General features: G+C 39.0%; 1 protein-coding gene across 3 annotated transcripts in view; it reads left to right on the top strand.

Annotated features, from left to right (window-relative positions):
- The window catches only part of NAV3 (neuron navigator 3), a 786,639-nt gene that overhangs the window by 604,349 nt on the left and 169,155 nt on the right, over positions 1 to 13,135 (top strand). For all 3 annotated transcript variants that reach the window (XM_045844968.1, XM_045844966.1, XM_045844967.1), the window contains exon 9: positions 9,655 to 10,684. In XM_045844968.1, the coding sequence (XP_045700924.1) occupies positions 9,655 to 10,684 (1,030 nt within the window). The remainder of the gene's footprint in view (positions 1 to 9,654; positions 10,685 to 13,135) is intronic.

A 13,135-nucleotide genomic window follows, 5' to 3' on the forward strand; every position in this document is an offset into this window, starting at 1 on the left:
AGTCTAAGTTGATGACTTACATGAATCAATTGAAAAATCTCTAGAATTTGTTAATAGGTAGTACAGGTTTATTCACAACTAAAATAATTTTATCTCCCTATTTAAAAAGGGTTGTTGAGACCCTAGCTGGATGATTAGAACATTGTGCTGATACATCAAGGTTGCAGGTTCGATCCTGTCAGGGCACATACAAGAAATTGATTTTTTTCCTCTTTTTCCTTTCCTTTTCCTCTCTTTCTAAAATCAATCAATAAAAAAAAATTCAATGCCATTGAAAACAGTAGCTTTTTACATGTTTGGGATTGTAAAATAGCTCATGTGCAAATTGTTTGACATCCAATGAAAGGAAATCATAGAGAATCATGAACTGCACTTCAAAAGATACATCTAACATTATTTTAATAATAATGCAATTCAAAAAATAGTGTGCTCATTTCCCCATGTTACCAAAGAAATTAAAATATCAGTGAACATGGCCGTAGGTTGTCGCTCGCAGAGAAGGCTGAGATAGACATGTTACTGTGGTAGGAAGCAGTGTCATCTCGTCCTTCTGTTGAAATGGAACGTGGGAACAGATTTCTCAGAACATGTGGGAAAATGAAGATAGCATCATTTTTAGAAAAACATTTCTTTTAAGAGTCCACATTTCCTCTCTTGGTGGCCTGCCATTTAGAAACTAACCATGAGGAGCACGTCCTGACACCAGCGTGTATCCGTCTGCCCATGCACCCAACAAGAGCACTCCAGACGAATGTACGCTCTCAAGATTAAGCACCTGCTCGCTGGGAATCAGGGATGCTCTGAAAACGATGCCCTGGTTCATTTGGGCATACACTTTACATCCCCGAGACAAATTATCTTAAGAAATCATTCTTGGTTGATAAAATCTGGATACATACATAAAAAGTTAAGCAGATTAGAATTATTAGGAATGTTACTATTCCAAGCTATATTTGGAATTCAGTTTCCAAATTACGATCCTTCACCACTTATCACTGGACAGAGGTTGTTAGCAGAGAGCTGTTTCTCCATGCTGCTATGAGGTTGCCACAGAACCAGAGAACCATCTCTTTACTGTTTCTCTGGTGCGATTTGTCCCTTGTACCCATCCATCTATGGGAGAGGAGACGTCCAGATTCTCTGGGATCCAGATGAAGTGTCTTCTGGTGTGTGAGTGTTTACTTTCATCAACACTCAATGTAGGTCTACTAGGATCGATGCTTAGAATTTGGCAATGTTTTCAATTGAACTTTTTAAAACTATAAGGTATAATGTGAATGTTGCATTAGCCATGGAATTTTGATAACTAAAACATAGATATCTAGTTCTTAAATATTTTCTCTCTCTCTCTCTCTCTCTCTCTTTTTTTGGGGGGGGAGTGGGGAGCATAGATCCTGTGACATTTTCTTCCTGAAATTAACTAATTTGGGGAATATTTATTTTTTTATTTAAACTTTATTTTCGTCCATGTACATGGACAACAATGTGGTGATTGCTGGGGGGAGGAGGGTATAAAGGGACTAAATGGTAATGGAAAAATACAATAAAGATTAAATAAAAAATAAAATAAATAAAATAATAAAATTTGGAACCAAAAATTAAAATTTTTTCATTTTTAAAGATTTTATTTATTTTTAGACAGAGGGAAAAGTAGAGGGAAACAGAAGGAAACAACAATGTGTGGTTGCCTCCTGAGTGGCCTCCTGGCCTGCAACCCAGGCACATGCCCTGACTGAGAATTGAACCGGCGAGCCCTTGATTTGCAGGCCAGCACTCAACCACTGAGCCACACAAGCCAGGACTAAAAAAAAAGTTTTTAAACTACAGCTTACATTCAATATTACTTTGTTTTAGTTTCAGGTGTATAGCATAGTGGTTGGATAATCATATACTTTACAAAGTGTTCCTTCTGATATTTCCAGAACCCAGCTGGCACCATACGTAGTTATTACAGTATTATTGATGATATTCCCTGTGCTGTATTTTATATCCCCTTGACTATTTTGTAGCTACTAATTTGTACTTTTTAATACCTTCATATTTTTTACCCATTTCCCCAACACCCCTACCCTCTGGTAGCCATCAGTCTTTTCTCTGTATCTATGAGTCTGTTTCTATTTTGTTTGTTCATTTGTTTTGTTCTTCAGATTCCACATATAAGCAAAATCATATGATATTTGTCTTTCCCTGCCTGATTTATTTCACTTAGCATGATACCCTCTAGGTCCATTCATGCTGCCACAAATGATAAGAATGGCTTCCTTTTGTGGCTGGGCAATATTCTATTGTGTATGTGTACCACAGCTTTTTTATCCACTCATCTGTTGATGGGCACTTGAACTGCTTCCAAACCTTGGCTACTGTAAATCCTGTGCAGTGAACATAGGGGTGTGTATATTCTTTCAAATTAGTGTTTTGGGTTTCTTTGGATAAATTCCCTGAAGTGGAATCCCCAGGTCACAAGGCAGTTCCATTTTTGAGGACCCTCCTTACTGTTTTCCACAGCAGCTGCACCAGCACAGCACATGGGTTCCCTTTTCTCCACATCCTCTCCAACACTTGTTTGTTGATTTCTGTTTTTTTTTATTATTATTATTCTGTAATGACTGTAAAATTAATGCACTGAATTGTTTTTCTTTTCAAGGCAGTGCAAGTATGTTTTACGTATATCTTTACTGGTGATTTAATTATGTATTCCTTCATGACTTCTATTTTCTTAATACTTACATAAGCCTGAAAAATAATGTTTACATGATAACTTCAAGTTAATCTTGGGGATTTCCATGAGGCAACACAATTAGGTATATATGGCAGGTGATATTGTTGTGGAAAATCCACCCACACTCGGGGAGATAACGAAGCACAAACTTTATTACCCGGGGGCTCAAGGGGGGTTAATTCTCAAATCCTGAGCCAAAAAAGCTGGGTTTGGAGTCCTTTTATATACCAGTTACACAGGCAGAAAGGGAGGGGGAACCAGCTGCTGAAAGCAAGCATTCAGAAGCAGGAGCAAGGTTAGTGGCCTTCAGATAACATTACATAGCAATGTCTGCTAGCTGGCTCCTTAACCTAAAAATAACTTTTACTCAGCTTTTGTCCCGACAAAACTTGTGTTACAGAGAGCAGTTTCTTTTCCTTCCACAATATGATTAAATAGAGTTGGGAATATATGCTGTTTGCTTATGTATAAATGCTCATATTTAGGTTCACACATATTATACATGCCTGTACGGAAATCACATACTTTTTGTCAAACTGGCTGGTGAATGGAATCTTCCCTAAATTTTACAATACTCTACAGAGTGGTACTCTAACCTTGCAAGTGGTACAAAATAAGCATGTGCAGAATGGACAGGACCTCTAGGATTCCTGTGATAACATTTCATGTTTTGCTGAGTCATAAAATTGATAACTGGGCACTGTACACGCAATTGTTTGGAGAAGAGAGTTAGGGATGTGAACAAGGGGCCAGTGGGTAACAACAGCATGTATTTGAATATGAATGCTACTTGTTTTAACCTTTTAAAATGTTCAAAGGTATTTTGGAGTATATTGTGAAATGAGAGTCTAAATTTATTATTTACCAAACTAATTGCCATGGCCCCATTGACAAATCATTTTCTCTTTTCCACAATGTTTTTTGAGACTGAAATTGTTCAATTTTGGCAGGACACACATATAACTGAGTATGACTGCCTGCTACACAGTCAGTACTTTGAAAACAATCCCGTGTTGTTATCCATGTTGTAACCTTCTGGTACCTTCTCTATTGTTACTTTGTTGTTGTTGCCTTGAGTTGAAAGCTGGTTTGCTTCCATTTAAAAAATACACTATTCCAAGGAAAAGCGGTAAGTAGTTGTAGATGTTTCCTGTGTCTTTTCTGAGCCTGACAACACTGTTGGCGGTGCAGCGCAGGCCTTGGAAGCAGCCTGGAGTTCCACACATGAACCCCCTTGTCTGATCTCCCCGTACACCTCCTGTGGCCGCCACAGTTACCTCCATGCATTAATTTTAGAGCTAGATTGACAGTGTCCCCAAGTCATCAGTGTTATTTTTTCTGCAAGATGAGATAATACAAATTTAGATGTTTTCTAAACATGAAATCTTTTCATACATCAACTCAAAAGGGTGGTGCAAGCAGGATGCCCACGGGGACAGTGTGCAGGCACGGGCAAAGGGAGATTTACAGTTGTGAGTATGCGAGACAATATAGTGTCATATTGTATTTTTATTATTAATTACTGTTATTTACTTGTATTACAACTGTAAACCTACCTTTGCCTACCCATATATACCTTACTGAGTAGAGAGTGTCTTTATGATGTTCCCTCATTTATATTCTGCTCATTGAGGGAGAAGAAAACCACACTTCAAGGAGTCACCCAGTTAACCTCACTGTTGTGACGAACACGGGCTGTCCCAGAAGAACTGGGTGTGCAGCTGGCATGAAAAGAAGCATCAAAAGCCCCCAAATTCTGGAGTCTGATGAACCCAAGTTCCAATTTTTATTTTGTATTTTATACTATATGTATGAATTAGAACAAGTTACTTTCTCTTTCTAAGCGTCACTTTTCTTATTTATAACAAGAGAAGTCGTAAGTATAATGCAGATTATTATGGCTATAAATGAGATACCATATATGAAGATCTTTAAATGTGATATTCTGTGTGGAAGAAAGTACTTGGAAAAATTAGGCAGTTGATAAATTACATTGTTTGGTTATAGTGGATTTGGAAATGGAAGGAGAAAGGAAAGAAGAGGACAGGGAGGGGGTGGGAGAAACTTTTTTTGGAGGTCAGAGGTGAGAAACAGTGCTGTCAGCACAGTGCAGGTGTGAGATGCGGGTCAACTGTAGGAGCGCCTGTAAGTGCAGACACGGGGTATCTCTTCCTTCCCCAAACCCCACATGACAACTCATTCACAATCAAAGCTGAGTTATCAACATTCAGACACAGATCAGTTTGCCCAGGGACTTAGCATTGAATGTGTAAATGGCCCAGAGGCTGGAATCTGTGGCTACACCCATTGCACAGGAGCAACAGACGCTGCTCAGCCGAGGTGGTCGTGTAGCCTTTATTGTGAGGAGTCCAGAGAGACTCCTGTTGTTCCAGTGCCCTCCCGAAGCACAGCAGCTTATGGTTTGCCCTCTTAATGAAACTTGAAGCACCTCATCACTGCTGTACAGAGACAGGCTGGGGACAGATTTAAGTTGAGCTTAGAGAAGTGTCTTATATGTGTGTACTCGTCTGAGGACAGTTTTACAGCTGTTGCTGGGACTGGGGCTGTGGATGTTATCATTTGTTGTCCCTGCTGTCTCATTTTCTAGGGTAGTGATATTGAAGTTCCTCTTCTGCCCTTGAGCTCCTATAGCAGCCTATCTAGCTGCTGTCAGCACATTTATAAAGCACCCCGACTGGGCTTATTTTTTTACCTTCTCCTCTCATCCCCACCAAAGCTCCCAGGCATGCAAGGGTAGGCATCACCTGCCTTCTTAACTTAGTTGTATAAATGTGGAAGACACATGTTACATATGTAGGTAAAATGAAGAAATAAAGAGCATTAGGAAAACCTGATGGTAGGCTGCTTTTTTCTGTGGTCCCTCACCAAAAATGGTCAACCATCGAGGTGAGTGTGGAACTGGTGAAGGTTTCAAGTATTCAAAGAGGAAAGAGTATTAATGCCACACAGCTGTAGAATGTCTAACAAATTTAGCCAATGTGGGTACTATAATAAAAAACGAGCCTTTAAAGCTAATAATCAGCAGTTGCCATGATTTCTGAGTCTGTTAAACCTTTGCTACTCAGAACTTGGTCTGTGGCCAGTGGCTTTAATGTCATTTGGAAGCTTCTTTACAATGCAGCACCTCAGGGCCACTGCGGATCTGCTGAGTCACAATGGGATGGGCATTCAGTGAGACCTCAGGTGACTTGTACGCACAGTACAGTTTGAGAACAGCTACGTTAACCCCTTAGGCTGGTCTACATTCAACAGATTGTAGAGCTGTGGCTCTAGAATCACAGGATGTGGGATCACATCCTCGCTCCACCCCAAACTCCTCACTCGCTGCAGACCAGTGAATGAGTTCTTTAGGCTCTCAAAGCTTTGCTTTCCACATATGTGAATTAGAAATCAGAGCCCTTCCCACCTTACTGGTTGTTGTGAGCACTGATGCGAAATAATGCAGTAAAAGAACCTTCAATAAAATAATGCTAAAATACAGTTAGCATTATTATATTTGTCATAATTGTTAGCATTGTTTTCATTATAGAATAAGGAAGATTACAAATAACTTTCAAGGGAGGTCAGTGTAAGAAAGTGAAGATGAACTCAATATGAGTCCATTATGTTCCCCTTCATATTCACAGCAGACGATGCTTTGATTTGGGGAAAGGGGAGGGTGATGTTTCTCTACAACCCTGTGCCCCAATATATGTATGTACATATTTTCAGATATAAATAAATAGAACAAAATTTTCACATAGCTCCCTAAAAGAAATCTATAAAAGTTTCTCCTGCTTTGAATCCTTACGTCTCTCCCTCATAGCATCAGTCTTGATTTCATTAGATATTGTGCACCCCAGAGGGGTGCAGCTCTGACCACCACCATCTTCCTTCCTGCATCCTACTCATTTAATATTTGATATATATATACCTCTCATCTTTTATGAGTCTGTTTTCTTTCCTCTGACTAGATTATATGGTGTCTTGGTGTGTCCTGCATGGACTAGATACTCATTACATATTAACCGGTGGTGTGTATAGATTCACATTCTATAGATTGTAGGGACGGAATAGCAACAATTAATATTGCTGGAAATAGTAGAAAAAATAGCCATGTATGTTGGACAAAACTGAGCAAAACAGTAAAGTCATTATATGAAATATGTGAACATGATCATAATTCAATGCACTTGAGAAAATTTATTTTATTCAGAGGTATTCTTGATGTGCAGTTGAATCCAGACAATTAGGAAATAAAGTTCACTTGATATAATTCAATTAAAGGCATTAATTGACAATCTTTATTTTCTATGTTTCTGTATTCAAGGAATAACATTACAATTAATGAGCCATTGAACTTATCTTTATACGTTTGAGAAATAGTATAGTATAGTTGTTGATAGAATTAAGTTAGAATCCAAGGTAAGCTTAGCTCTCAGGTTTGTCCCTTCCACATCGAATAACTTCGGCCAAGTTGTTTAACCTCGTGGTGCTTCAGTTTCTTTGTGTATGAAATGACAGTATTGATGAAACTTGGTGCAGTCATTGGGAGGATTGAGTTCATGTAAGCCAAATACTTAGTTCAGTGACTGCCACATGTGCAGTCACTGCACTGGACTGTGAGCATGGTGTGTGTGCGTGGTATAAAACTGCGTGATTCAGGTGAGGTCTTTACTCTCATCGGATATGCAGTGTAGTGGACAAACAGGCCGCTGCATTGGAGTTACTGTGGCTGTAACAGAGGAAATAATAAGCTATGAAAGAACCCAGAGTAGCTACCTGATCCAGACTTGGTGTTAGGATGGTCAGAGGTGGGCATGGGGATAAGGTTTTTGGTTTTTTCCTCTAGATGAAATGAGGCCAAACTTGAGACTTAACCAATAAATAGTAATAATTCTGAAGAAGTATGTGGTAGGCATTTCTACCTGTAGGTCATAGATATACTCTATCTGCTACCAAGAATTATTTAAATTAGGAAGAAATGTTATCAATCTCTGAAAGGGACCTCTCTGTAAGTGAAATAGATTTAGAATTAAATATGCTGAAACAGATAGAGGCAGAAAATTGAAATCCATTCTCAGAGAGTGAGTGTATTTGAACCATGGCGTATTTTGAAGCTTCTTGTCTGTATTTGTCTTAGTCAATACTACTGTTTAGAACACCTTAGTGTTTGAATATGAACCTAGATTTCTCAAACTATTGTAGAAGTTGACAAAATTGCCAACTTTACATGAATAGTGAAAAATTAATTCATCATCATATGCTTTAAAATTTAAATATACCATGTAAGCATGTTGACTTTAGGGATTCACTACACTGTAATCTAGCATATGTATGCACAGTTGTCTGTTGTGTTTGCTGGTTGAAATGTGGAATTGTAGAAAGGTAGTAAGTTTGAAGTCAATGTTGGTGGACAATTTGTTTAAGAAAATTTATATAAATGCATTTTTCTACACTATTATTGTTGTTGATACCAGTTTTACAAATCCATTATATTATTTCAGGCACACTTATTTTTAAAAATCTAACTGAAGCAAATTACAACTAATATAACCTTTTTCCCTATTCTTTATTTCCTCTATTCTTCATTTTCTTTTTTCTATGTCAATTTCTTCTGAAAAATGGATGAGACTAGTACAGGGTACTAATTGCCTTGATTACATATTGTTTCTTATATATTTTCATGTCTTTGAGGACAGCATTTAAAAGTAAAAGCATTGTATTTCTATATTTATGCATATTTAATGAAACTTAATGGGCCCCAATCCTGAATATTATTTGTAGAATATTTCCTTTGGGCATTTCATCAAAAACAGCTTTGCATGTATTTGTTGATATCTGGTATATTAATACTACCAAGTGACGACTTTTACATAAATGTCTAATGTAATCATCTATCATCCCATCTCTCTAAGAAAAATAAGAGTATGAAAGAGGAAGGCATTTATGGTAAATGACTTGATCAGAATTATACAGTTCCCACATGTTAACATTCACACTGAGGTCTTTGAATCCATGCTCAGTTCTTTTTTATTTATACCATATTTAAATATCTTTTTTATTTAGTTTTTTATACTTAAAAGTAAGGCTTATAATCAAACATTAATCAGTGCTAGAACAATCATATAAAATCATACAATGAGATTTCTGACTGGAAATGTGTGCAGTATAAAGTAGCTATATGACAAAGACCTTATTTTCCTATGGCCTCTGAAATGTAGCTCAATTTTTTATTAGAATTTAAGGTTTAATCAGACCACTACAGGAGGCTGTAGCTATGCTAGTTAGAAACACAGGCTTTGAATTCAGTTTGAATCCAGGCTGGGTGACCTTGAACATGTTAGATGGTTTTTCTGTGCCTCAGTTTTTTAATTTTAAAGTGAAAATATAATAATACTAACATGCCTTGCAAGATTATTATAAAATTTTATCAATACATATATTTATATTTCATAGTAGATTATCTGACCCATATAAAGCACAAATTTAAATGCTTTTTATACAAGTAAAAATAAACAATATTAAACAAAAGCTAAACCATGACTCTTGAGCATGTTGAATCAGATAACAATAAGCTAGGCCCCCTGTCACTTAAGCAATTTCTCAGTATTCATTATGTGACATTTTTATAATACTATGTGGAATAACAATCGATTACATCAGTAATTGGAAAAAATACACAAACTTGCTTAGGTGGAGGGACAGTGTTTTATTCATCTTTAGATATCTGTGACTAGCAATGTTCATTTCGATAAGAGTAATTTTAGAAGTTAAAATAAAGAAAAACAAGCACACCACAAAAGTGACTGATGCCACACAGCAGGTCTGTTTTCAGTTCACAGGACTGCTACGTGTCTGTCGTTAGAAGTACTCTGTGCTGTGATACAAACGACCAAAACTAATGAGCTTTTTCTTTATTTCTTGATGTCCAGATTCCTCTAAAGGACCTCAGCCATCGTCAGGTGTAAATGGCAACATGCAGCCCCCCGGCCCTGCTGGGCAGCCCCCTGCCTCTGCCATCCCTTCTCCGAGTGCCAGCAAGCCCTGGCGCAGCAAGTCCATGAATGTCAAGCACAGTGCCACCTCTACCATGCTGACCGTGAAGCAGTCCAGTCCAGCCACGTCTCCCACGCCACCACCTGCAGACAGACTGAAGCCCCCTGCCTCAGAAGGGGTCAAAACAGCTCCCTCGGGACAGAAATCCATGCTTGAAAAATTCAAGCTGGTCAATGCCCGGACTGCTTTACGCCCCCCGCAGCCTCCCAGTTCAGGACCCAGCGAGGGTGGGAAGGACGACGATGCCGTTTCTGAGCCTGGTGAAATGGAAGGCTTTAGCAGTGGGCTAAACAGTGGTGGCTCAACAAATAGCAGCCCCAAAGCATCACCTAAATTAGCCCCTCCAAAAGCTGGAAGCAAAAATCTCAGCAATAAAAAGTCTTTGCTACAGCCAAAGGAAAAAGAGGAAAAGAACAGGGACAAAAATAAAGTTTGCACTGAAAAACCAGCCAAGGATGAGAAGGATCAGGTGACAGAGACCGCTCCAAAAAAGACTTCTAAAATTGCAAGCTTGATCCCAAAGGGCAGCAAGTCGACAGCGGCCAAGAAGGAAAGCTTAATCCCATCCTCCAGTGGGATTCCAAAGCCAGGCTCAAAGGTGCCAGCAGCAAAACAAACCGTTTCACCGGGCAGCACAGCAAGCAAAGAGTCTGAAAAATTCAGGACTGCCAAGGGAAGCCCTTCACAGTCCTTGCCTAAGCCCATAACCACTGAGAAAGCAAGCACATCAAATTGCCCTGTTCCTACGGAAGGAAGGGAAGCCAGCCAAGCTTCTCCCCCTGGCCCCTGTGCTGGGTCAGTGGCGCAGGGCAGTGGGCAGACCACGGGAAATGGTGCTGTCCACCTCCCTCAACAGCAGCAGCACAGCCACCCCAATACGGCCACGGTGGCTCCATTCATTTACAGGTGAGCTGGCCTCCTAGCATCCACAGGGTAAACGCTTGCAGAGCCTTACACTCAGAATGTAATAATGAAGGTTGCCAGGCTCATGTTTTGCATCATCATTTTGGAAAAATGATTCATTCTGAAGACAGAGACCTAGAATTTAACTTTTCAAGAAAAAAAAAACCTTCAATATTCTTTAGTCTTCCCCTTACCTCCCCACTCCTTAAGATTTTGAGGCCTTCCAAGTTAACCTGTTTGTTGTCACAGCCCTGGCTGGGTAACTCAGTTGCTTAGAACATCATCCCCATATACCAAGGTTGCAGGTTTGATACCGGGTCAGGGCACATACAAGAATCAAAACAAATCAACATATTTCTCTCTCTCTCTCGCTTGCTAGCTCACTCTCTCTCTCTCCCACTCTCCCCCTTCCCTTTCCTCTATCTCTCTAGAATCAATCAATAATTTTTTTAAAAAAGGTTAACCAATTTGTTGTCAAGGGAAAAATAGAAGCCAGATGCTTTGACTTTCCCCTGTAACTGTTATTACTTCTACTGCAACCATTATTTTTATTATTAGTCTTTTAAAATAGTTCTTAGTTTTATAGAGTTTACAGATATTTTTGTCTTCACCTGTAAGACAGAATGTCATAAAGGGGCAGGCCCTGGAATCAGACTGTTGGAGACCACCCTGAGTGGTCTCAGGAAGCTGTAACCCCCCATGACTTAGGCTGAGTGAGAGACCTCCAGACCAGGAGCCACTGAGGAGACAAAAACTTATTTCCCTGGCATAAATGCTGCCTGTTCTGTGCCTAAACCTCCTAAGCTTGATCAGTTAGTCAATGATGGGTAAGATTTCCCATGGAGGGAATCATCTAAGACAGGCATGATCATGTGGAGGCTTCTAGGAAGAGACTCGGGACTGTGGAAATGAAGGAGTGGTGGACATCAACCCCTGCCCCCTTGGCTTTGTCAAAGCCTGAGTCCTTGTTCTTAGAAGTGAGTAATCCAAGTCTCCTGGCTGCCTTTGTCTCTGTTGACTCAGGCCTGTGGAAATAGCAGGGGGGTGCAGTGCAGTCCAGACCAGAAACGGCGGACCCCCAGGGTAATCAGGCCTGGGACATAGAATATGCAAGATTCTGTGAGATCTGTTTGCTGGAGGATGTTATTATATTAGAATTTGAAGGTATAGACAGGAAACCAAAACTGCCCTTTGAGCCCTGTTACTCCTTTCAAATGTTAAAACTCCAATGTTAAAACTCTCTGCCCAGAATCACAGCGGGGGTTCTGCCTGTACCTTTGTAAGTCACCTACTTCTTTTGATCTTTTCTGCCAGACTGTGAATCCACAAACTAAGTCTGTATTCTTAATAAAAATCTGCTTGGGAATGGAGACAGGCGCTCCCCACTAGAGAGAGTGGCCATTCCGTTCCTACTTCCCCATAGGACCTGGTTGTCTCTGTGTATGTTTTTCTCGTGTGTTGATGAGCTATCCGCAGCATTCCACACTCACTGCAGGCTGGTGAGTGCAAGTCATCAGACAAATGTAGATTTGATGCCCAGTTCTGCCGTTTACCAGCTGTATGACTTTGGGCAATCAAGTCGCTATCTTGCTTTCTTCAGCTGTCAGTAGTATCTACCTTGTGGAGTTGGGAAGAATAGCAGGGATAATGCATATAAAATATTTACTATATCTCCTGGCACATTGTAAATGTCCAGTATATGTTCTTTACAGGCCTTGTTTTCCCAACACAGAATTTGTATTTATTTTCCACGGCTAGGCATAAGTAGCTAGGCAAAAATAATTACCTCTAAATTATTATATTTGTACTTCATTTTAGATTTATTTTTGCATTCTATATATTATTTTATTTTATATGTATTGAATTTATAGTGTGTGTTATATTTTAAAATATGTATTTTATACAGTTACAAAAATAGCACATTTTGTCTATTGTTCTGAAGACTGTTTGTCCAGAGAGGAGATAGCCTTGGGAGGAATAATGTTTGCCCTTTTAGCAGGTCAGCAATTCTGCAACAGGGAAGAAATTTTCTGAACAGGAAGTAGCATCAGCTACAATTAAGAAAAAGTCAACATTATATAGTTTAAAATTTATTAAATTTATTAAGTGTATGGGTTTTTAAGTAAAGAAAATTAAAATGATTTTTTTCACATATAAAATCTAAATGCTTTCTTCCGAGGCTTTATAGATTCAACAAAACAATTTTATATTATTGCATTTCAGCCCTTGGGACACATCATTTACATCTGCTACTCTGACTCTAGTAGCAGTAATTCATTTAAAGTCTTTGTGATTGGATCAGGGGTACCTGTTTGAAAAAGCAGAATTTAAGATGTCAGAATCATATTCAAAAATAAATATAATAAAAATCATAAAGATTTGAGTTTGTCATACAGAGCATACTTGTGAATTCCGTGATATTGGAATGATGGCCCTGAGCACCAGTTGCCTTTG

This window comes from Phyllostomus hastatus, unplaced genomic scaffold (assembly GCF_019186645.2).
Source record: "Phyllostomus hastatus isolate PE091 unplaced genomic scaffold, TTU_PhHast_1.1 phas_contig_432, whole genome shotgun sequence".
In the NCBI taxonomy this organism is placed as follows: domain Eukaryota; kingdom Metazoa; phylum Chordata; class Mammalia; order Chiroptera; family Phyllostomidae; genus Phyllostomus; species Phyllostomus hastatus.